General features: G+C 37.8%; 1 protein-coding gene across 2 annotated transcripts in view; it reads right to left on the bottom strand.

Moving 5' to 3' along the window:
- Window positions 1-3,813: 3,813 nt before the first annotated feature.
- Window positions 3,814-23,156, bottom strand: part of LOC118734197 (protein ALP1-like) — a 145,821-nt gene continuing 126,478 nt past the window's right edge. Inside the window, exons 1-4 of one of the 2 annotated variants that reach the window (XM_036463920.1) lie at window positions 4,880-5,586; window positions 4,511-4,820; window positions 4,302-4,446; window positions 3,814-4,228 (exon numbers count right to left, since the gene is read on the bottom strand). In XM_036463920.1, coding sequence (XP_036319813.1) covers window positions 4,143-4,228; window positions 4,302-4,446; window positions 4,511-4,540 — 261 coding nt within the window. In that variant the 5' untranslated portion in view covers window positions 4,541-4,820; window positions 4,880-5,586 and the 3' untranslated portion in view covers window positions 3,814-4,142. Of the gene's footprint in view, window positions 4,229-4,301; window positions 4,447-4,510; window positions 4,821-4,879; window positions 5,587-23,156 lie in introns of those variants that run through there. The other variant, XM_036463921.1, reaches the window with a different exon arrangement.

Genomic DNA, 23,156 nt, shown 5'->3' with positions numbered 1-23,156 from the left:
AGCCAGTTGCCTACGCACTGTGCTAAGTTCGCCTTGTTAATTCTTGTTGCTTATTTCCAATATTTAACTTGCTAAGCCAGCTAGAATAAAGCGCAGCTATTCCGCTGCAATTCACTTGATCGTGTGGTTGTTGGTTTTTGTTAATATTTTCTATTATTAGAATGTTTAACTTTTAGGTGTGCTCATCCTTAAGTTATTTGTTTTTGTTATTTTATGGCCTTATAACAATTATATTCAACAATTTTTATTGAGCTCGAGGCCGTTTTTTAATGAAAACTTATTGTGGAAAAGCAACAATAATTTGAAAAAATGGTAGAAGTGATAACTATTTCGGAAATCACCACATTTCCTCATCAGACTTCTTTTAGTAGGATTCGAACCGACAATCCCACTGACTCAGCCAGGTGCCTACGCACTGTGCTAAGTTCGCCTTGTTAATTCTTGTTGCTTATTTCCACTATTTCACTTGCTAAGCCAACTACAATCAAGCGCAGCTATTCCGCTGCAATTCACTTGATCGAGTGGTTGTTGGTTTTGTTGGTTTTTGTTATTATTTTCTATTGTTAGAATGTTTAACTTACTCGAGCTCAATAAAAATTGTTGAATATAATTGTTATAAGGCCATAAAATAACAAAAACAAAAAGTAAGTAAAATAAAACGGTTATTTATTTTGTATTATTAGACATAACCATTTTCGCATATTATAGAATGGCTCCGTCAGTACACAGTGTTCAAAAGAGAAGCCGGACCACAGCAGAACAACTAAGTCGCATGGTGGACTTTTTGACGGAAACGCCGGGATTGGCTGGATCAAGGTTCCAGAAGCTTCATGGCAAATCGGTCTGCGACAAGGAGTGGAGTGAACTAGCGTCTATGCTGAATAGCCTTGGTGGCATGATACAATAATTTTTAGAAGGTAGTTTCACTTCAAAATTTTTGACATAAGCCGTGTCTGTGACAAACACGCAATGTGGCCACTGCTACGATATAGAACTTGGGGATTTTCGCTTGTTATTTTAGATATTTTTTAACAGAACATATAGAAAGATTTATATGTTTCATAACTGATCACTTAATTTTGAATATAAATATACGTATTTAATACATACATTTTTGCCACTGCTAATCACATGAATAAAAATCATAAAAAGGGTTGGCTTTCCTTTATGGCCGTTCGTTAAAGGGGCGGTGGGCGTGGCACCTCTAACCTACCTTTTTGGAGAGGGAATGAACCGCCATTGACAAAAATGCAACCCCCGACCACCTAGGTCCCCTATGGTTCCCTAGGGACCCCTTAGAAAAATTGCCAAAAAGCACAATTTTCATTTGCGTTTATTCGCTTGAAATATGTTAAATATTCATTTGCACAATACATTTTTATATACACATTTTTATACACACCAGTACCAAAATAGACAACACTGGGGCGGCAGCCCCAGGTTTACCACACAGAAAGGGAATTCTAGTTACCTCATCCTTTCCCAAGGTTACATCACTGGGGCGGTATCCCCAGTTAGGTCACACAGAAAGGAGAATTCTACATAATAAGGGTTATAATCCCTAAGCGCGGCCGAAGGCCGCCTACGCAGAAAGGAATGCTACGCAAAAATACTGTGGACGCAAGTAAAAATTGCGATTTTTGGCCATTTTTCTAAGGGGTCCGTAGAGAACCATAGGGGGCCTAGGTGGTCGGGGGTTGCATTTTTGTCAATGGCGGTTCATGCCCTCTCCAAAAAGGTCGGTTGGAGGTGCCACGCCCACTCCCCCTTCGCCCACCGCACCTTTAACGAACGGCCATAATGGAAAGTTTCCCCCATAAAAATGAAAATATAACGGCAATATTTCTTGTTTATAATGGATTAGATCCATCGCACACCAAGGACTTTATCGACCGCCGATTTAGATGGGCTCGCTAGTCTTTCCATTGCACCACAACTTATTGGTCGGAGCGATTAAGCTGGTGTAGTGTGCGCACCTATTATTTAAATAGGCGGCCGATAAACTCTGTGGTATGTGGTGGCTCTTATAGCTGTATCCTTACACCTATTCCGTGTGTTGCAATATCCACGAAAGCAGCAGTTAACTTTGTATGAAGAAAAATAAGGTGGATTTTTTTTTGAAAAAGTTGGTACAACAAAAAATTGAAACACGTTTTCTGTCAACAGCTAACATGACGTATAAGAAGAAGAAGTGAAACTACCTTCTAAAAATTATTGTATCATGCTTGGTGGTTTGGTGAAGAACGTCGACCAATGGCGCACAGTATGTAAAAATTGTTTGGTAATTTAATACCACGTTTAAATTTTGTTTTGCAAAAACGTATGGGGGATTTGAAGAGCCGTACTAGCATTAAGGTGCATGATAGAAAAAAAGGGCAATGACGAGAAACAATCCCATTAATGAAGAGCCCACTGAGCTTGAGAGGCGTGTGATTGCGCTTGTCGGTAGCGACTATGTGCAGGGCCATGAAACTGCCAGTGTGTATGAAGTGTGCCAGTGGAAGATGTAAAAAGCAAATAAATAGTTATGAATGGCACAGAAGTTAACAATTCTTCCCATCATTAGGAACTCCAACTGAGTGTGGAAGAGGGTGATGAAAGTGTCATCATCGAGATGCCATCTATTTCTCACGAAGTGAGCATTGAGATGTGCACATCGACTCCTATAACTCCTGCAGGAAAAACGCCACGTAGAGGTGCAAAAAAAGGCGTGTGGACGGTGGTACCGAGGCCCCATAAACATTTTTGGAAATTGCTAAGACCAAAGCAAATGCCTTAAAAGTAATTTACGCATTTGTAACTTTACATGAGTAAAATATTTTGACATAATTTTTTCGGTTCTTTTTCAACAGATGCCAGCAGATTCGAGTGCAGCGAATGTACAAATAACAAGTACACAAGGAGATGCTTTGAAGGTAATTTTTGGTGCATACTAAAAAATAGTATTACATTCATATGCTCTTCCAACTGTTTTTAACTGAAACAAGTACGGCGAGTGTGCAGGTAACGAAATCGTTGGCCGAAGCTATGACCACAATCGGAGAAGGTTTAAAGGCATGTGTGGATGCCTTTAATAATTTAACAAACGCTATCTAACGCATGTAAATATTGTGTAGATATGTAGTTTTTGAAGTAATTTTTTGTTTTAATATTTATGTTAGTTTTAAGCGTTTTTAATATAAGTTGAAGTTCTTTTTGGTTTTTATATTTATTTTAGAGTTAAGTTTTTATTTGATAGAGCATGAAATCCCTTTTTTTGAATTTATGTTAGAGTTAAGTTTTAATTCGTCATATCACGAAGTTAACTTTTTACATTTAGAATAACTGTTTAAGATATTCGAAGAAGAAGTTTTACATATTTGAATTGACATTTGACGTAGTACGTGGAGATCTTTATTTTTTTATAATAAACGAGTTATTTGAAGTTCTGTTGATTTTCAAATGAATTCAATGTTTACAAATTTAGTTGATAAAGAGGTATACGGTACTTACCGCATGTAATATATACCACATATATTTCTTATATACAATAAGTAATGAAATTTCATTTTGTGAATTCATGTTTTAATTTTGTGATGCGCCTGTAACTTGAACGTGCTTTTACGTGGTGTTTTAACCCACGCCATATTATAGAAACTGATCTGTGATTACATACTGAGATCTGTCTTTTGATGGACCCTATATTTAATGAATATTTACATATATAATTCTAGACTTTAAAAAAATGTACTCAAATTAAAGACAAAATAAGACTCAACTTATTGATACTAGAGTTTTTATTTACATAAAAATGTTAAATAAAAGCCAAAATAATTTTATTGTATTCCTTCTGAATTTTTATTTATCAACGTTTTTTTTCATGTAAAATAATTTTCAATTAGCCGGTTTTGGCCGCGTTTGGCCGTTGAAGACGGCGCGTCTTGATTTACATTACTGATATTTGTCCTTGGCTGTAGGAACTCAGTCTCGGGATAGTATGTTTAGTCACCCAATCGCAAGTTATGCAACACTGTGCATGCATTTACTACTTTTCCAGTAAATCCAGGATCATACAAAAGAGTCCTTTGCTGAGATAAGCATCCCAAAGTTCCTTTGAGAACGCCAAAAAGTCTCTCTACTGGGTTTAGAGCTTTGCGCAATGCCTAATTGTAGCGGAATTTAGGACTCCCTTCTGGTTGGTTCGGTAGAGGAGTCATCAACCACGGCTCCAAAGGATATCCTGAGTCACCTGCAAATATATATTCGACATTTTCAATGAAATTGATTTTAATAAATAAGTTTCAGTGGATTTAAAAGGTTACCAATTAAAAACATGTTATGGTTTCCATTTTCAAAATTTCGCTGCATAACTCTCCGGACTGCAGAGGAGCTCCAAATAAATGAATCGTGTCGCGCCCCTGGGTATTTAGCATTGACAGCCAAAATCTTTAGATTTGGATCACATATCTATATTTGTATAAAATAAAATTAATTCTCAGTAGTGTAACCCTTGAGCAAATTTTACTCTTACCATTTGCACATTGGTTGACATACGCTTCATGATTTTTTGGGCTCATGATTGACACGTGAGTGCAATCGATAGCCCCAATAGTACCTCCTACAAATGGGGAGGATGCTGAGGCGAAAATTTCTTTTGCAGCTTGCCGCTCTATTTGGGTCATTGGAAACCTAACCTTTTTCAAAAACATGGTGCGGTTTATTGCATCCGTTACGCGATGTATACAGCGACTTACGGACGACTGGTTCATGGATATCCCCCATTGCTCTCCGACGGGACGTTGATAACAGGCAGTTGCGAAGAATGGCAAGGCAGTTAGAACCTTTAAAATTTACAAAAGCATTTAAAATTTAAAAATACTTGAAAATTATATTATTTAACTGTTTCTCTGTCGTTATCGCTGTTATTCTTCGACCCCTTAATTGGCTATCAAGCTGGGAAACAATATCTTCAACCAAGTCTGGGGTTAATCGGTAAAGGTCACGTAACTCAGTTGCAGTCAAGTGGAAAAGGTTGTTCACTTCTCGAAGCAAATGTCTATCCACTGATGAAGGGTTTATTATCTCCTCATCTTGGGATAAAACGTATGCCAAATACTCAAATGCCATTTTTAACAAAAAGTTTTTCTTTTATATATTATTTAAGTAGAATCGCGATCTATGTATATAATTTTATTTTAACTCAAATGAAATATCAAATTTTCTTTGGTCTATGCCACTAAAAACTTCAAAAAATTCGTCGTTTACTTAACGAGTAATCGAGTAGTTAACGACAACAGCTGATCAAGCGATAGCGGATATCGTTAAAATATGTTTAGCGAATTGTCAAATCGTTAAAATCGTCGTTAAGTTTTCTTAACGATTCGATTAGCGTTAAAATAGAATGGCGAATCCCACTACAGGTATGCCAACTCTCTTGGGACAAATTCCCCGAGATTCTTGAAAAAATTACGCTATTTTCAATGAGATTCCCCCAAAATGAATTTTACTACATATGGGCCTGTGCCAATCAGTAACTTTTTTCTCCGTGGTGAGACGGGGTGGAAAAATTTGCTATGGTGTACAAATAAATTGAATTTTTCTGTGCCAAATGCAAAGTAAAATTTTGACAGTTGAAAAACCAAACAAACGCCCGTGCGAAAGCTCTATTTGTGTGTGTTGCTGAAATTGTTAAAATTTATATTTATTTTATAACTTACAAGTAACTTACGCTTCCTTTGTGCTTTTTCGGCTTTCATTTTCATGTTCCATCTTTATTACCGCCAAGCAATAATATGTGTATACATGTTTATAAGTTGTCAAAATTTTACCTAGCCCCATGAGCTAGGTAAAATTTTGACGTTCGTATTCACCACGAGAAGTGCCAAATTTTTACTTTGTCAAAATTTTCTATTTTCTATCAATTGGCACAGGGCCTATGTTACGATTATTCTTGATTACTTGACGGATTTACCAAAATCCGTAGGGTTCGTATTGCTGGATAAACTCTCAATATGACCAAATTACAGTACAATTAACTTTATTGTAAAACAAATGATTTACAATACTTGCTTATGCAATAACAGCAATTAACAATACTTGTTAAAGCAATTACAATACTTTACAAAACTTGCTAAGACAATTGAACTCTGTTTCATAACTTTACTTGTAGCTTGCTGATTCGCAACTGACTTCTGGTGCGCTGTAGCAGCGGCCTTATATACCTGCGCTCACACTGATGGCAACTCTCATTCTCTCGCTGCTCGCAGCATTCTCCACATGACGTTTCTTGCTGTCGAATATTCTAAGTCTTCCATCGAACATTCTGCCATTTTCTTGTTGTACGCTTCCCGTTGCCACAGTATTCGCCACAATATTTAAGGCACATCGTGTTTTTTCATTTAAAAAAAAAAAAAACAACAAATATCATTAATTGTGATGTATGTAATGAGGACACTCTTTTTAACATTTCCTGTTTATAATATAAAAAACTAACACAATGGCTTGGTGGCGAAAACGATTGATTACACAAATTTGGCATGCACTTGTTTTCACGATATAATGCACGGAGACTGCATAATTGTGCATACTTAAGTGTTGAATACATTGAAAACGACGAGCTACGGGCCAAAGCTTCCAATTTGTTATCTTCATTATCTAAACGCTTTGTCAATGGCGACATGATTTCTTGGAACGCGGCAGCGACATCATGAATTTGTATGAGCTTGACATAAATGAAGAAGAAGAACCTTATCTGTCGCTGGGAAAATAGAAATAGATATAATCTGGCCACAACCCAGTCTCACAGGTTTACAAAAAAAAAGCTTATGCATATTAAACCAAACCTATATATCACTATGTTATTCGACACGCTGAATGCGAATCCGAAGTCCGTTAGTCTCCACCACGTCAGGTTCGTGGTCAGTTGAAGGTCAAGTAGAAAATTCATTCAATAAACCTGAAAATTCATATACATAAGGTTTTACATTCGCTGAACCCGAATCCGGGGTCCGTTAACCTCCATAATGTCAGCTTCGAGGTCATTTGTAGGTCAAATAGGACATACAATTTATTCAATAAAAATTAAAAAAAAATGTTTTTGTTGTCACTGAAACCGAGTATGGAGGTCCCTTGATTCCTCAAGGTCATCTGGAGGTCATCCCAAGGTCAAATTCCGATGAATTTTATTGAATTTTCAGGTTTATTCAATGAATTGTTCCCTACTTGACCTTCAAATGACCACGAACCTGACGTGATGGAGGCTAACGGATCTCGGATTCGCATTCAGCATGTCGAATAACATAGGGATATATAGGTTTGGTTTAATATGCATTCACTTTTTTTTTTGTAAACCTGTGTAATTATCTATTTGTGGAAAAAAATTTGACAGCTGTGGTTCGTAGCTCGTCGGTTTCATTGTGTTCGGGCTATTTCAGTAAAAAATTTTCTTCTTCTGCCTGGTTAATATCCTGTAAAAATGTACAAATACAAACATTTTGACAGTGTTCTTGAACCGCGATTTCTAGTAATAGAGATGTTCAATGTGACTATCGCTGTTAAAATAAACTTGAAGCAGTATCATATTTCTTGACTTCTAAATTTCTATAATTATTTATTTCACGTATTATTGTTAGTTTGTGGATCATTGTAAACACTATGTTGTATTGTAATAGATTGTTTAACTCGAGATAGGAAATGCAACCCAGTGGGGTTTTGTGATACAAATGTTACAAATGTTGCAGTTCGTAGCAATCCTCTGTAGTATATATACGTAGCACTGCTGATCCTAAAATTTTGATTAGCTTCAAACTTGCGTACGTGTCGGACGTGCGCGCACAATAATATTTTGGGCAGCATCCCCCGACCTTTTAAGCCGATTACAGTAATAAAGTATTATTGTTATACATATAAATTGAGTTCGTTTCTTATTTAAACCAACAACGCACTTTGCGAAGAGGTTTTCTCCAAGGAGCCGCAAGGAAGTGCGCGCACAATATTGATTTGGGCTGCACTTGCTTCTCACAAATGATCTATAGTCTACGCTCACTGAGCAACTCCAGCGTTTCATTGGCGTCCGACGTGGAGCCACAACCAGCGACACACACAAGTGTTTTATTGGCGCCCAACTTAGCGGCTGTGAAAAGCGACAAACCCGACACAATTCCGACGTTCTCACCGGAGCAATTCACCCAAATTATGGCAACGATATCGGGGGATAGAAAAGGAGGTTCTATACTGAGTGTAACGCGCACTTTCGTGGACAGCGAAATCCAGTGGCTGTAGAGGAGTTCCTCGCGTCTGTCACCGTGTACAAAGACATAGAGCGAGTTTCCGACGCAGACGCTTTACGTCGAATGCCTCTTCTTTTAGAAGACTACGCAGCGACATGGTGGATCGGTGGTAAGGAAAACGTGAAAACTTTTGCTGATGCGGTCGATCTTATACGAAAGACTTTTTCACCGCCTACTCCCGATTAGAAAGTCTTTATTTCACTGTTTGAGCACAAACAGCAAGCAAGAGAACCAACTGACAGGTATATTTGCAAGAAAAGGTTATTCGTTTCGCAACTGAGAGACAGTGTAAGCGAATCCGTCCCAATCAGTATGATCTACGGCCTCTTGTCAGTTAAAATAAGAGATCGCGTACGTCGTGAATCGTTTTCAAATTTTGATGAGCTTTTGGCACACTGCCGTGAGGCAGAACTATTTTTGTATGAAGTTACGCGAAGCGCACCCACGGTCAATGAGCAAGCGTATGCAGACGAGGCAAAGCGATGCTCCTAAGAGAGTCCACAATATCTCTCCTTCAATAACGTCTGAACCACTGTGGTTGGTAGGCAGCTCCGTGCGTCTATATTGAGATGTTCGGATTAAAGGGAGAAGCTCTCTTTGATACTGGCGCAAAAACGAGTATTGCGAGCGCAAACATAAAAAAGATTCTGACTAGGAAAGGGTGTGTGTTTCAGGATGTCAAAGCTGATGTAACCTTAGCAGACGGCACCACCACATCGCTAAAAGTTTTGTCAACCATTTGTGATATTAAAATTGGTAATCGCCAAAGCAAGATTCGCCTAATCTCGTTACCAAATGCCACCGAGCATCACACGCTTATTGGTGCCGACTTTATGGAGCAAGCGGGTATAGTAATAAACATGGCACAAAGTTTTTGGCATTTCAAAGATGAACCAAAAGTCAAGTACGATTTTAGAAAACCCAGCGAATGTAACAATCAGCTCTTTGCCTTTGATATAGCTGGAAAGTATATTAAGAAATCTGTCGAATTTTTAGAAAATCGTTATCGAATGAGTCAAGCCCCACGTACGCCAGAAATTGGTGCAGTTGAGAAACAAAAAGACTTATCACATTCAATCCAGAGGATCTTAAGGGACTCAATTCCTGTTGGAGATAGCACCCCAGAAATTCAGGCTATTTGCTCCACCCATGAAAGTCCGAAGGGACTCAGACTACGACTTGCCTCTCCACTCGATAGAGCTGACAATGCCACAAGAAACCGATGCTAGCGAGTTGTCTTAATGACAGGCTTCGGAATTAGATTCTTTACTATCAGAGTATGCGGACTTATTTGCAGAACCAACTGCAGTAACGCCATTCGCTATGCAAAGAATCAATGTCAGTAGCTATGAACTTGAGCAGTTCTGCTCCAGGGGGAGGGCCCAAACTAGCACCCAATAGAGTACGCCAGCAGACTGTTGACGAAAACGGAACCAAATTACTCGACGATCGAGCGAGAAGCACTTGCCATAATGTGGGCTGTGCAGAAGTATCTAGAACTACGCACCGTAGACGATGTCCAGCACGATCTTAGAGCAGTGATCCAATCTGAAAATTTCATCCACGAGATCACTCCTTACCTGACTACTATCGCTGACGCATTCAAAGATGCTAAAGACCGCGAAGAAAAACAGCAAGACACTAACAAAAAATTTACAAATTCCCAGCGACGTGAGCACAACCCTTTTCAAAAGTCCTTGTTACTACCCACGTCCTGAGCAATGCAGCAAAGGGTATAACCACGAAGTTCGCTCCAAGACGTGATGGGCCCTATGCCGTCTTTGAACGCAAAGGTGCAACTACATACGTTATCGCACACGAAGACGATCTACAACAACCGCTCGGTATGTATCACGCATCAGCGCTTACTCCTTACGTAAGTACCAAAGATGCCATGCGAACGTGTCGGACGTGCGCGCACAATAATATTTTGGGCAGCATCACCTGACCTTTCAAGCCGATTACAGTAAACATATAAATTTAGCTCGTTTCTTATTTAAACCAACAATGCACTTTGCGAAGAGGTTTTCTCTACAGAGCTACAAGGAAGCTGGCGGGCACAATATTGCTTTGGGCAGCATTAGCTTCTCACAAATGACCTACAGCCTACGCTCATCAAGCAACTACAGCGCTTCACTGGCGTCCGACGTGGAGCCACAACCAGCGGACAAACAAGTGTTTTAAACTAAAAAATTTAATTATCATTCTAATATTTTAAGCGTTTTGGCCAATAACTCATATTTACACTTTATGCAGCGTCGTAGCCGAAGTGCTCGCGCAATGCTTGCCATGGGCAACTTCATAGTCTTGGCAGACCACCTCGTTGTATGTTATTGGAGGCAGACTATTATTTTTGTCTTTGTTACTATAAAAACAAGCATTTTCATTCATTTCATCTTTGCGGTAATACATTTTGTTTTTAATTTTTTTTGCGATATTTATGTGGGTGGCAGAACTTATGTTTTGAAATTTAGATAGCAGACGATATTTTTTAAGCTTCTTACATGTCAAATGATACGTACAATAAGTTTCGCGTATGCGGCTGTGAATTGGTATTCAATTTTTTGCTATAATTGTAACCCCCTGACGTGAATATGCGGTGGCAGACGTTCAAATTAGTATTCTAAGTTTCACGCATACCTCATAGAAAAAATATGAAGCTTGTGGAAATAATGTAATGAAATCTGTCGTTAACTCCCAGACTATTTTCAAATACGATACCTTGCGCATGCGTTTAGAATGATACGCAAGTTGGCAATGGTTCAATTTCGAGTCTTCTGAGAAGCTCAGTGATGCCAGATTGTGGGTAATTTCCCTATTTGAGGGATATTTGGCATAAAAAATTATTAAAAGGGAAACAAGGGACATTTCAACTAAAAACGGATTTCTAACCGGTAAGAGTGCCTCAAGGCAAGGATCACAAAAATCACCTTTCGCATAGGAAGATATAATTTTTCACTACGCAAGTGAGTTCAACGCTCTTGATCATATTTCTGATGACATTTCTTTCTCAAATTAGAATGTAATCCGACGGGCCGTTTGCCCTCTGTAATCCGTTTTTTGCGAACAGGTAGAGGAGAAGGTCGCATTTTCGTATTAAAAAATTTCTGATTTTCAGCATCGATAATGTTTATTTTGGAGACGTTCTTTTAACTCAAGAATTTAATTACCGTAAAGTTTTAGTCATAAGCTTCACGATTTTATATCTACGGTGTTGAAAATAGTTGGATTTTATGTTCTATATCGAAAAACCTAAGTGTGCCTCAAGACACTCTTGTCGTTCGGCGCGAATTTTTTTACGCGTCGCATTTTTCTATTGCGTTTTAGTTATGGTGCTTTTTACCGGTAAGGCAAATACTTTTTATAAATTTTTCACCTGTTTTTCATACAGTGTCTAAATAACAATATGTGAAAGCGTCCCATCATGTCGCGTGAGAATTTGTCGAAGTTATCAGGCGAAGTAATTCTTGAATTTATGGATTCTGTGGGGACTAGTAGTGTAGAAGATCCAAGCAGCGAAGCAATATATGAAAATCATCCCATCATGTCGCGTGAGCAATTGTCGAAGTTATAAGCCGAAGAAATTCTTGAATTTATGGATTCTGTGAGACTAGTAGCGTAGAAGATTCAAGCAGCGAAAATGACTATTTATCGAAACTACGAGCCGGAGGAAACAAGTCCAGAAGAGGAACATTTCATATTCCAGTGCCTTCGGGATATGGAATCGAGTGACATGTTTATCGCCGATACAGCCAATGATTCATTGAATAATTCTGTAGTCAAATATACTGCCACTGTCGATGAAGAAATAATTTCATCTACAGATGCGATTCCATCGACTTGCACGGCATTGACTGCCACTCCTGTTCAAAACAAGAGAGTCCGTTCGCCATTACCAATAGCCGAAGCTATCGGTCCAGCAGTTGTACCAACCAATGGTGGTTTGATTGGAAGTAAGAGTTTCTCTCACATCTTTGGAAAATTGATTTTACGTACTGATCGTATGGATTTTTTATTGCAGGCATTGATTCAATAAACAAAGATTCTGCTGAACTCAGCAAAGTGATCTGGCGCAAAACAAACCTTAAACTTCATATTAATGAGGTGGCTTACCTGAGCACATAAAGGCGCTCTCAAGACCGTCGCAATTATTTCTATTTTTTTCTCTAAAGAAATAATTGAAATGATTGTTCAAGAGACGAACCGGTGTGCTCTAAATCAGGATATAAACTCAAGATTCAATGTGAATGTCGATGATATCTGCCAGTACATCGGCATTCATTTATACATGTCGGTTTATCGCTCGCCGAATTGAGAGAGCTATTTGATCAAGGATGCTTTCGAACGGTTTGAAGCCATAAAAATATTCCCGTCGTTCCTAGATGGGGATGGACGCAATAACCGCCTTTTTTATCATTTCATAGATACCTGAATTCCGAGATCGCTGCTGGTCTTGTGAGCTACACTCAGACGCGTTCGGTTGGTCGCCCATCTTCAATCAGTCAAGCTTCTACTCCACAAGATGAATCGCTACCTGCTGCTCTGAGTATTGACAGAAAATCTGTATGTCATGTTGATGACGTTCGTTTCAACGGGAACAATAAACTTCCTAAATGGCTCGAGAACGTAGCAATAATGGTGCAAATTTTGTAAAAAGTCGCAAACTCAATGTACTTGTGAAGTATGCAATTTATATTTATTTGATTTGTGGAACAAATTGCTTTTTGGAATAGCATACAAAAAAGTAACACATTTTTCTAAATTCCATTGCTCTGCTAACTTTTTGGAATAAAACCGTTGGTACTTAATAAAATTTCTACCTGTTCCTATTTTTTGCTTTAACCGCTAAGAGTGCCTGGAGGCGCTGTTTCTTTTATCTCACCTGGAAGCCAAACGAAGTGACAAAATGGTATATAGATGACGACATTGAGTTTATCATGCCCAAGTTATGCCAGAAAAAATCCCAACCATTTCGGAGCACTATTTCAAAGTTGCCGGTTTGAGGGTTAAGACGATTATCTATGCATAATTCATCAAAATTCAAGAATATTCGACACTCTTACGTAATTAATAGTTCTGAAAATGTGATGTGGAGTGAAATTATGTATAAGGACAATTTTGAAATTTTTCTCACGTTAACCAATTCAAGAGCAGAGTAAGAAAAAATATATCTGTGGGGTGTAGTTTAGGTCGCCTCCCCGTGGTGCACTCTGGGTAACGCCAAATGACCTAATGCCTGAACGGCTTGCTGTGCGTCTGTACTCCATGTTAGGGGCGGCACAGGCACCCATGCCTTAACGGCTTGATATGCGTCTGTACTCCATGTTAAGGGCGGCACTGGCACCCATGCCTTAACCGCTTCCGTGTGCGTTTGTTCCCCAGGTTAGGAGCGGCACACAACGACGTCTGTTTTCCCCAGGTCAGGGGCGGTCGAGTCCGTGTCTTTTTCGAGCGGGGGTGGTAGACATAAAAGAGACCCCCAGGGAGGAGGGGTCCGTATCAGGGTTGTTGCGAATATTCGCATTCGCATTCGCAACCACGGAGCTTCCGCATTAATTTTAACATTCGCATTCGCTTTCGCATTCGCAATAATCAATGCGGAGCTATTGTTGTGCAAGTGCACCGATAAAACGAATATATGGCAAACAAAATGACAAATTGTAGCCAATATTTTTTGTCTGTGGTCGTGGGAGTATTTGTGTAACAAAACTGGTCAAATGACATATTTATCAGCTTTGATAAAAATGTCTTTAAGCATATTATTTCCTAAGCTATACAACCGAGCTATAAATGGGCAGTCGTACGTCAAAGAGAACATAGTCATTTTAGTAATAATTTTTTTGTTTTCTGTTTTGCTATTTAAAGTCAAAGAGTAAGCTCCTTCAATAGGGATTTCCAGCAGAAATGGTCAACGTCTGGATACAAAGAGAATCAATTAATTAAAAAGCTATAGGTCTGACCTTTAATTAAGTAAGAATTACGTTACTATCTGAGACCCTCATCATCCGCGATTCCAATAATTCAAATGCTTACATATAAAAAGTCGGGGTGCTTTTTTTAAAAAACTAATCCAATTCGGCTGGCAGCCGCGACTTTAAAAGAGAATTTTGTTCGAAAAACGCTGATGACGTTACAGGTTCTGAAACAACCAAAGGAATGAGAATCAAGAATTATTTTTAAAAAGCTTTAGAAAAACCTGACACATCTGGTTTGGCTAGTAAGCGCTGTTTAAACAACGATCTCGCCATTATGCTAGATTCTTCAAGTAAAGATGAAAGTCAGGAGGATACATCCGACATTTTCAGCCCCGATGCAATTCTCATTACTTTTTATTAAATATAATGTTCCCACTCGTTGAATTCAAGTACTAAATAAAATAAACATTATTAAAAATTCCTAACTTTTCCATTTTTTATGTACCAAATAACTTAATACTTACCTTATTGTTTCTTAAAAATACTTGACATTCGCATTCGCATACGCATCCGCGGATGTTAGCTGTTAGACATCCGCATCCGCAACATCCCTAGTCCGTATGAAGAGCCGGTCCGATGAAGAGAAAGTTACAGTGCAGGGGATACCCAGTACCGGCGGTAGATGAAAGGCGAGAAAGTCATCTGGCGTCGTTATCCAGCAATTTCTCAGGCTGCGCGGTGGAACCCCAGGCAGTGCAGTCTACTAGTGCTACTGGGAGGGGGACAGGAGCTGTCTCCAAGCCAACTTTGGGCAGGCAGGCCGCTGTAGACCAGGAGTCTGGAGCCGCTCGAGACATCGGTTCTCAACTCCAGGGCTTAAGGATCGAGAACGCTACCGACGACGACGATGTGTTGTCAACGGCTAGCAACACCGATGACATAAACCCTGAGGTGGAAAACTTGTTGCTCAACGATGCAACCCAGCCTTCAACGTCTGCAGAGGCCCGTCAGGGGAAGGAGTAGCAAGAGGAGACGAGCCGAACTCAGAAAGCCAGAAGTGGCTACAAGAACTCTGATCGCTTCCTCAAAAAGATGAAGGATAAAGATCCATCATCCCGCACTAATAGATATAAGGATCAAGTGAGGAAGCATGAGAAAGTCGTTGCAAAGTTCCAGAAAACTAATGCAACGACCTCTTCAAGTCTGACCACGAGACCGATGGGACAGGTATCGGGCGCGGTTACGAGATCTGCAACACAGTCCACAGGCCTCCAGGGAACAGCAAACAAAAGGAGTCGATCGGACGAACCGCCCATGAAAGAACCGAAGAAGCCGGCATCCTTCGATTCGCCCATGGATCTTCAAGTGGCCATAATCGATATCATTTTCAATGAAAATTATTAGTGTTACAAGCGACCAAAATCGAAAAAAGTGAAATTTCAATCACATTTGAAAACTACACAGTTGTAATTGATTCTTTTTACAGTAAATGAAAATCGGATGAGAAATGTAGATGTTACGGAGCACAATCTGCACTAATTATATATTTTTGCAAAGGGCACATCAATACATTTCGAACTGTTGGCCGTTTCATATGATATTGACGAATAACTGAAAAAAGTACTAAATATGTACACATTTTTCGAACAGATCTCGAAAACGCTTCTTTGAAACCATGGGTATTTTTTTCGTGTTCAACGAACCAAAGTTTGCCTAAATATTCTCTTTACAGAGGTTCATATTTCGTGTAAAGTAATATGTAATATGTCTTATTATAATTTTGGAAATATTCATTAAAAAAAGTTTAATGCCAATGAAGCAAATGTGATTTATGGTTAAAGTTAAAATTGGATTAAATATTAACTGCCATACCTAAACAAAAGCGTCAGCGTTGTCTGGCTGTCAAAAAATTCTCATGCAAATACAATTTGTATGGAGCATACCGAAACAACGCGGCGTCAACGCTGAGCGGTAGCAAAATTCGATTTTGACAGGGCGTTAGGTATTGAAGTTGGCTGCAGAAAACGGCGAAACAGTAATTTTCGTGTTACACATAAACAAACCTATGCTTATTATTGGTGTTATTTCTGCATTTGACGTAGCGTTGACGTTTTTGTTTAGGTATGCTACTTCGGCGCTAACGCTAGGCGTCAGAAACCGCTCCGCCCAACGCTTTTGTTTAGGTATGGCAGTAAGAAATATACACTCCTCGTTATTTGAATAGCGCACCCTTTTAATCCTTAGTATTTACAGTTTTCCGATTTTAAAATTTTTTGAAAATTAAAACACAAAACTTTCAAGAAAGAGGCGACGATTTTTTTGTTGATGGTGGTGCGCATTTTATTCCATATACAAATTTTGTCAAGCTTACTTTGTATGCAAGACAATGAAAAAAGGGTGCGCTATTCAAATTACGATGAGTGTACATATATTTTTGTTATTTTTAGACTACTTAATTATATGTAGGTAGATTTTTTGAAAAATTGGCCTGCATTTTCAAAATATATTTGTGGTCACCGTACACATACCGCAAGCGTAGATCTGTTGAAAGCGCACTGCACGAAGTGGTAGGCACCATTAAAAAATTGCTGGAACTTAATGGATACACCCTTGCCGTCTTCCTGGATTTTGAAGTGGCCTTCAATAATGTCAAACGGAGGCGATAAGCCACACTAGGGGCAGGATCTGTGAGAAGGAAAACCACCAGGGGCGCGCCTCAAGGGGGTGTACTATCCCCTCTCCTCTGGCTCATGGTGGTGAACGAAATTCTGGAAATTTTTAAGACAAAGAGAATAAAGGTGGTCGCCTACGCCGACGATTTAGTTATACTCATCACTGGTAAATTCCTGTCAACGATAAGTGAACTAATGGAGAGTGCACTCCAAGACAGAACTGGTATTGTTTATAAGGAAAACAAAAATTATTCTGGACTCGGAAGTTAAATTGTAAAAGGAGTTTAGGGGAGAGAGCCAAGAAATCTCTAGCAGCAAGAAAGTCTGGCAGCGTCGTGCGAGAAGGTCGGAAATTTTCAAGAAAATATTTGCTTGGCAAAAAATTAGTTTTGTTTTGGACCTAAGCGCAATAAATATTTAAAATAAAGTATAAAATGCCGTCTGGAAAACCCCGGATTACTAGAGGCAATAAAGAAGACTGCAACCAATGCAAATTGTGCATAGACATTAATGACGAAGTGGTGCAGTGCGAAAATTGTCTAAAAACTTTACACGCTCAATGTTCGGATCTCGATAAGCGTCAGCTAAATGATCTAAAACTTGGTTTCTATCAAAACTTTGTGTGTAATTTTTGTGAAAACGTCCCAAACTCTTCAATTTTGCTTGAATTAAGTGAAATTAAACTGAAGTTAAACCAACTAGATGAAATAAGCAAAGCAGTGCAGTTTATGTCATCACAATATGACACCATTCTACGTGGAGTGAAGGAAAAACAAAAACAAAAATCGAAGTAGTTGAAAAAGAGAATCGATGCTTACGTGAAGAAATCGCTGAGCTAAAGTATTCGTTGAGAATACTAAACGACGAAAGGGTTAAAAACGATGTTATGGTAAGAGGAATAACTTTTGGTGACATTAAACAAACAGCCAAAGAAGCAGCAATGCACATTTCTAACGAAATAGGAGCAGCCATTGAATCAAATGATATCAACCAAGCTTTCTTCGTTGGAAACAAACGTGCCAAAACTAAGAAGATGATTGTAAAATTTGAAAACAATAACTGTAAGACTAAGCTTATGTCGGCTAAGTCCAAACAGAAGGAAATTGCAGCAATGAAAGATGTTTTTATTTCAAACTGTTTAAGTCAAGAGACGCGCACATTATTTATGGGTCGATTACGGATAGCAACGCAACCACGGTTCGGTTGCCAGCTGGCAACGCAACTGGAAAGAAAATTTGTATTACGAATGGCAACTATCGTCAGTTGCTGTAGAGTTATCGATAACCGAAATTTCACAGTTCGACAACCAGCAAGCGGCTGTACACAAGCTGTGCGAGTAAAATTAAATTATTAAAATAAAGAGTTTTAAAGAAAAGACAGCAATAAAGCTAGGTTCATCATAATTATTTGTTTAAGAGGAAGAAAAGCGCATGACCGCAGCCTCAAACAGGCGTCATTCTAATCCTCTAGAGCTACAGCGTGCACTGTAAGCAAAAGTTAGTGCTCTCAAGGTTTTTATGTTATTACCCTTTTGTGTTCATTTTCAAAGCATATTGGGGACGTCCAGAAGAAGCTGTAGTATAATTGGTTAATAAACAAATGAACTACTTCGTTCAACTTCAATACCTTCGCTCATAAAAGTACTAAATATGTACTTCTCCTCTTCAATTTTTCGCAGAAGGAAATGCCACAGCAATGGCTTCAATTTGGAAAACTTAGTGTGTCGGTAGTTTTAAAAGAGGTGCTTCAGTTGATGAAGGCACAAATTTGCAATCAGTGTTCGCTTTTGTGGCGCCAAGAGGGCGTACTCCATGGGAACTAAAATTTCAAGTTATTGTTTTGTTATTTTCATAATATTCTGTAAAAGCAAACTGCATTGCAAAACGTTAATATCGTTCAAATTATTAAAAAGTAAAATATATGACACTTTTCAATTTTCGCTCCTAAATACGCTCCAGAGACATTCCCAGCCTCTACACACATTTTTTAGCAACTGCAATTGTCAGTTGCTATCTGTAATATCGTTTTAGCAACTAGCAACGCAATCACGCGAAATCTCTCAAATCAGTTGGCTTCAACATTGTCTTTGTTAGAGGCAATAATGTTATTGTAAAGAAAAATGAGCAAACACCTACAATAACAATAAAATGTATGTAGGATGTTGACAAATTGTTATTAGCTTCTTCGGCAACAACAAATAGAAGAAATGCTTCCCGCGGCTCAGATGATGTTGATGACGGTGCGGTTTATGAAGAGTGTGAATAGTAAATGTCAAAAGCGCAATGCTACCACCTATTTTAAACTTTTATATATTTATTAAATTTTTTATGAATTGTAATAACTATTTTAAATGCTTCAAAACGTATAACGACTATTTAAGTCAGACTAATTATGGTTTTTAAATGTTGTTTCATTAAACATAAGAAGCGCTTCGTCCTTACGTAAATTTAACCAGCTTAGAAGTTTACTCAGTGAATTGCAGAAATTGCCAGATGTTATAGCAATCCAAGAAACTTGATATAGCAATGAAAACACCAGTATTTACGAAATTCCTGGTTATAATAGCGTACACTCCTGTAGAGCAGATGGTTATGGTGGCACGTCTATTTACATAAGCACTAAATTAAATTATGTAGTTAACGGGATATTCAATGAAAACTATATAAATTGCATCTCTATTACATATGTATGTATAATATGCATATGTATGGATGATATAATAGCTCTGATCCAATACTTTTCGTGTTAAATCCTGGAAAAAGTCAAACAGCAAAATTACTCTTTGAAGTGAGAGTAAATAGTGAGTAACAGCAACACGTGCGGAACAGAATCAGTAAATCAGCAAAATGACTAAAATTAAGTGAAATTAATGTTTAATTTCTAACCTAACCTACATGTGTATGTATGTAACTGAATCGCCTAAGAATAGCCTTACATATAAAAAGATTATCCACATTTTCGAGCTTAACTCCCTAATATGTAATTAGATTAGATTAGCCATACAAAATTATAATTATAAAATTATCCCAGATTAAACTGATAACTTTTTGGTGTCCAACCTAGTTTTATCGATTATACTTGCGAAGAAGAGGAATGTCAAATGTAAAAGTAAACAAAAATTGACGCTAGTAAGGAAAAGAGGTTTGTAAAGGTATTTTTAATAAAATATTCAGTTAAAATATATTTAAATAGCATAATATAGCAGAGAAGAAGTTTAACTTTTCCTCGAGTTGTGTGAATAACAAGCAAACCAATTTGACAGCTAACGAGCTTTGATTGCGATTATATTTACAGTGACGAGCAAAACTGTAACATGGTGCAACACTTTTTATTTCAGCCGCTATATTTCCAAGTTCTAAAGACTTTCATCCTTTTGTTGTATATTCTTGGTGGTACATCCCTGCTCCCTCTCTCATAACGATTTGAAGTCAATACATCAACAATAAAAATATAATAAAAAAACCAGCAGACAAAAATGTAAATTGAGGCAGATGTTACAGTTTTGCACTCACTCTCAGTTTTGCATTTGACAGTTATCTCTTACTTAGTTGGAAGTCAGATGACTTTTTTCTGTATTGTAATTTATTGAAGAAGTGATCACCAGTAAATAATATAGTTAATCAGGAACCATAAATGTAAATAATAGATTGACAATTGTGGAATTTGCTACTTGAAAATGTTAAGACTGAGAAAAAATATAGCCTAAAGTGTTCCCAAGGACAAAGGAAGTCTGTCAAAAAATATTACGGTACGATATCTTGTGAACTTAGCAGAAAGTAGCGATGCAGCCACTATTACAGAAACGCTTAAGGTATTAAACTTTAACGCAAATCAATAGACAGCGTGGCGAAGAATTGCCAAATTGAGCGCAAAGGCAATTCAAACAGCATTTTGCTGCATCGCACGAAAACCGAACCGTTGCCTATTGGGATATGTTAGGCCGTTCAGAATGCAATAAAAAACATATTTTTAAGTTTCAATTGAAGGTTATTTGGTCTGACAAGACTAAATTAATCGCTTTCAATCAGATGGCCGGGCATGGTATTGAGTTAAAGACCCAAATTAAGCCCATGCGCAGCATGTAAGGCAAACTGTGAATAACAGTGGTCGGTCAATAATAGTTTGGGGTTGTATTCCAAAAATTTTCTTGGTCTGTTAGTACACATTATGCATAAGGAACCGTATCTGTTCATATTTCAACAAAATTTGCAAGATGTAGTCGAAAAAATGAGAATTTCCGCTGAAAAATCACGCAAAACACACTGCACATATTCGCAAAGACTGGATACAAAAGAAAAAAATTGCTAATTTCAAATGACCTCTACAATCCGCGGACATGAATCTCATTGAGAATTTGCGAAAACAACTAAAAGCACAGCTTACTAAGTATCCAAGTCCGTAAAATCTAGTACATGAGCAGTGAAAGCAAACTAAGGATATACCTCCAGAATTTTTGCAGAGATACAAATAAGGTATGTCAAATCGTATCCAGGAACTGAAACAAGCAAAAGAGTACTGAAAATTGTGTTAGTAGTTCTTGTTTTTCGTGAAAATTGTTAAAAAGTTCTTAAAAATGTATGAGTGCAAAACTGTAAAATCTGCCTTAATTTACATTTTTGGCTGCTGGTTTTTTTATTGTTGTTGTATTGACTTCAAATCGTTGAGAGGGAGAAGGGATCTCCCAACAAGAATATACAACAAATGTATGAAAGTCGTTAGAACTTGGAAAGATAGCGATGGCTGAAGTAAAAAGTGTTACACCACCTTACAGTTTTGCCCGTCACTGTATATGTAAACGTACTTTTATGCTTTGCCGTTCGCATATGTTTACACATCAAATTTCATGAGTACTTAGTACTCACGCCTTTTTTTTTATAAATCCCCACAAATGACAAGCGGTTTATGCTTAAAAAATTTGCACAAAAGTATTTAAAAAAAATGTTCAATGGAATCGTAGTAATTAAATTTTTGATGCTGTTTTTTAACTTTTTTCAAAGACTGGTATAAGAAAAACTTGAATAACTGATCCCAAACTACTCCGGTTTAGACTTGTTGGGTATCATTGGAAAGCTATTTTCTTTTTATTTCTTTGCTAATAAACTTATTCAAAGGATGAAAGAGAAAGGTAGGATGACGTCATTCCAAGTTGAATTAAGACGTGTTGGTATTTGAAAAAAAAAAAATTGGGACACGAATGATTTTTTTTGCACAGAGATAATAAGAGTGAGAAAATATTTTTCTACTGAGACCTCATAAGTCTAAATCAGAATAGTTTTGGCTGAGTTATTCAAGTTTTTCGTAAACAATCTTTGAAAAAAGTTAAAAACCAGCATCAAAAATTTCATTATTACGATTCCGTTGAAAAGATTTTTAAATATTTTTATGCAGATTTTTCGAGCTTAATCTGTTTTGTCATCTGAAGGGATTTTTTCAAAAAACTATTTTTATTCATAAAAACTCCATTTTTAGGGGTATTTTCAAATCGGTACAGCTCACGTTAATCTTAAGATATAATAAATTTTGTAATCCCGGCGGAAAACACTGGAAAAATATGCCTATAAGGACTTTCGCTCACTTGACTTGAATGCTCTGTACTTAGAAATAGATAATGTTAATTGGTGAGACTGTTGGTATTATGAGTCTGTGAATGATAAACTTCATTTTGTATCTAATATGTTATTGTCTATATATAATGCTCACGTTCCACTACGATATGCAAAAACCACTTCGTGTCAATGGTTTACCTCCAAAGTCTTAAAGGCCATACAATTTCGTACAAAAGCGTACCGCAAATGGGAAAGAAGTCGTACTAGCGCGAATTGGGATGCTTTTCGCGCAGCAAGGAATATAGCCACTTCAATTATTAGAGCTGGAAGGCAGCGTTTCTTTGCAGCAAAGCTGGATTCTTCTATCCCTTCTGCTACGTTGTGGCGAAATATTAAAAATCATCGTATAAATTCCAAGAACCAAACTGAGTGTATGTTAAATGTTGATAGTTTTAATGACGCTTTTCTGTGCAGTGCTTCGGCTAACGGTTGCTTGTCAAAACTTGGTCCATCTGCTTCGGCCTTTTACTCTGACGTACCTTTTGAATTCTCAACGTTATCGGCAGACAACGTGTATAAATGCATTATGAAAATTAAATCTAACGCAGTTGGAGAGGATGGGTTACCAATCAAATTTATAAAATTAGTAACTGTTGATTCATACTACTGGTTTACTACATCTTGTGTCCCAAACTTATGGAAAGATGCCTCTGTTTATCCTGTTGCTAAAAACAAAAATGCGCGTTCCCCGTTTGA

This window comes from Rhagoletis pomonella, unplaced genomic scaffold (assembly GCF_013731165.1).
Source record: "Rhagoletis pomonella isolate Grant_MI unplaced genomic scaffold, Rhpom_1.0 Rhpom_scaffold_00002, whole genome shotgun sequence".
NCBI lineage: Eukaryota > Metazoa > Arthropoda > Insecta > Diptera > Tephritidae > Rhagoletis > Rhagoletis pomonella.
Note: the sequence above shows the minus strand (reverse complement) of the source record. Positions and strands in the feature narration are given on the sequence as shown.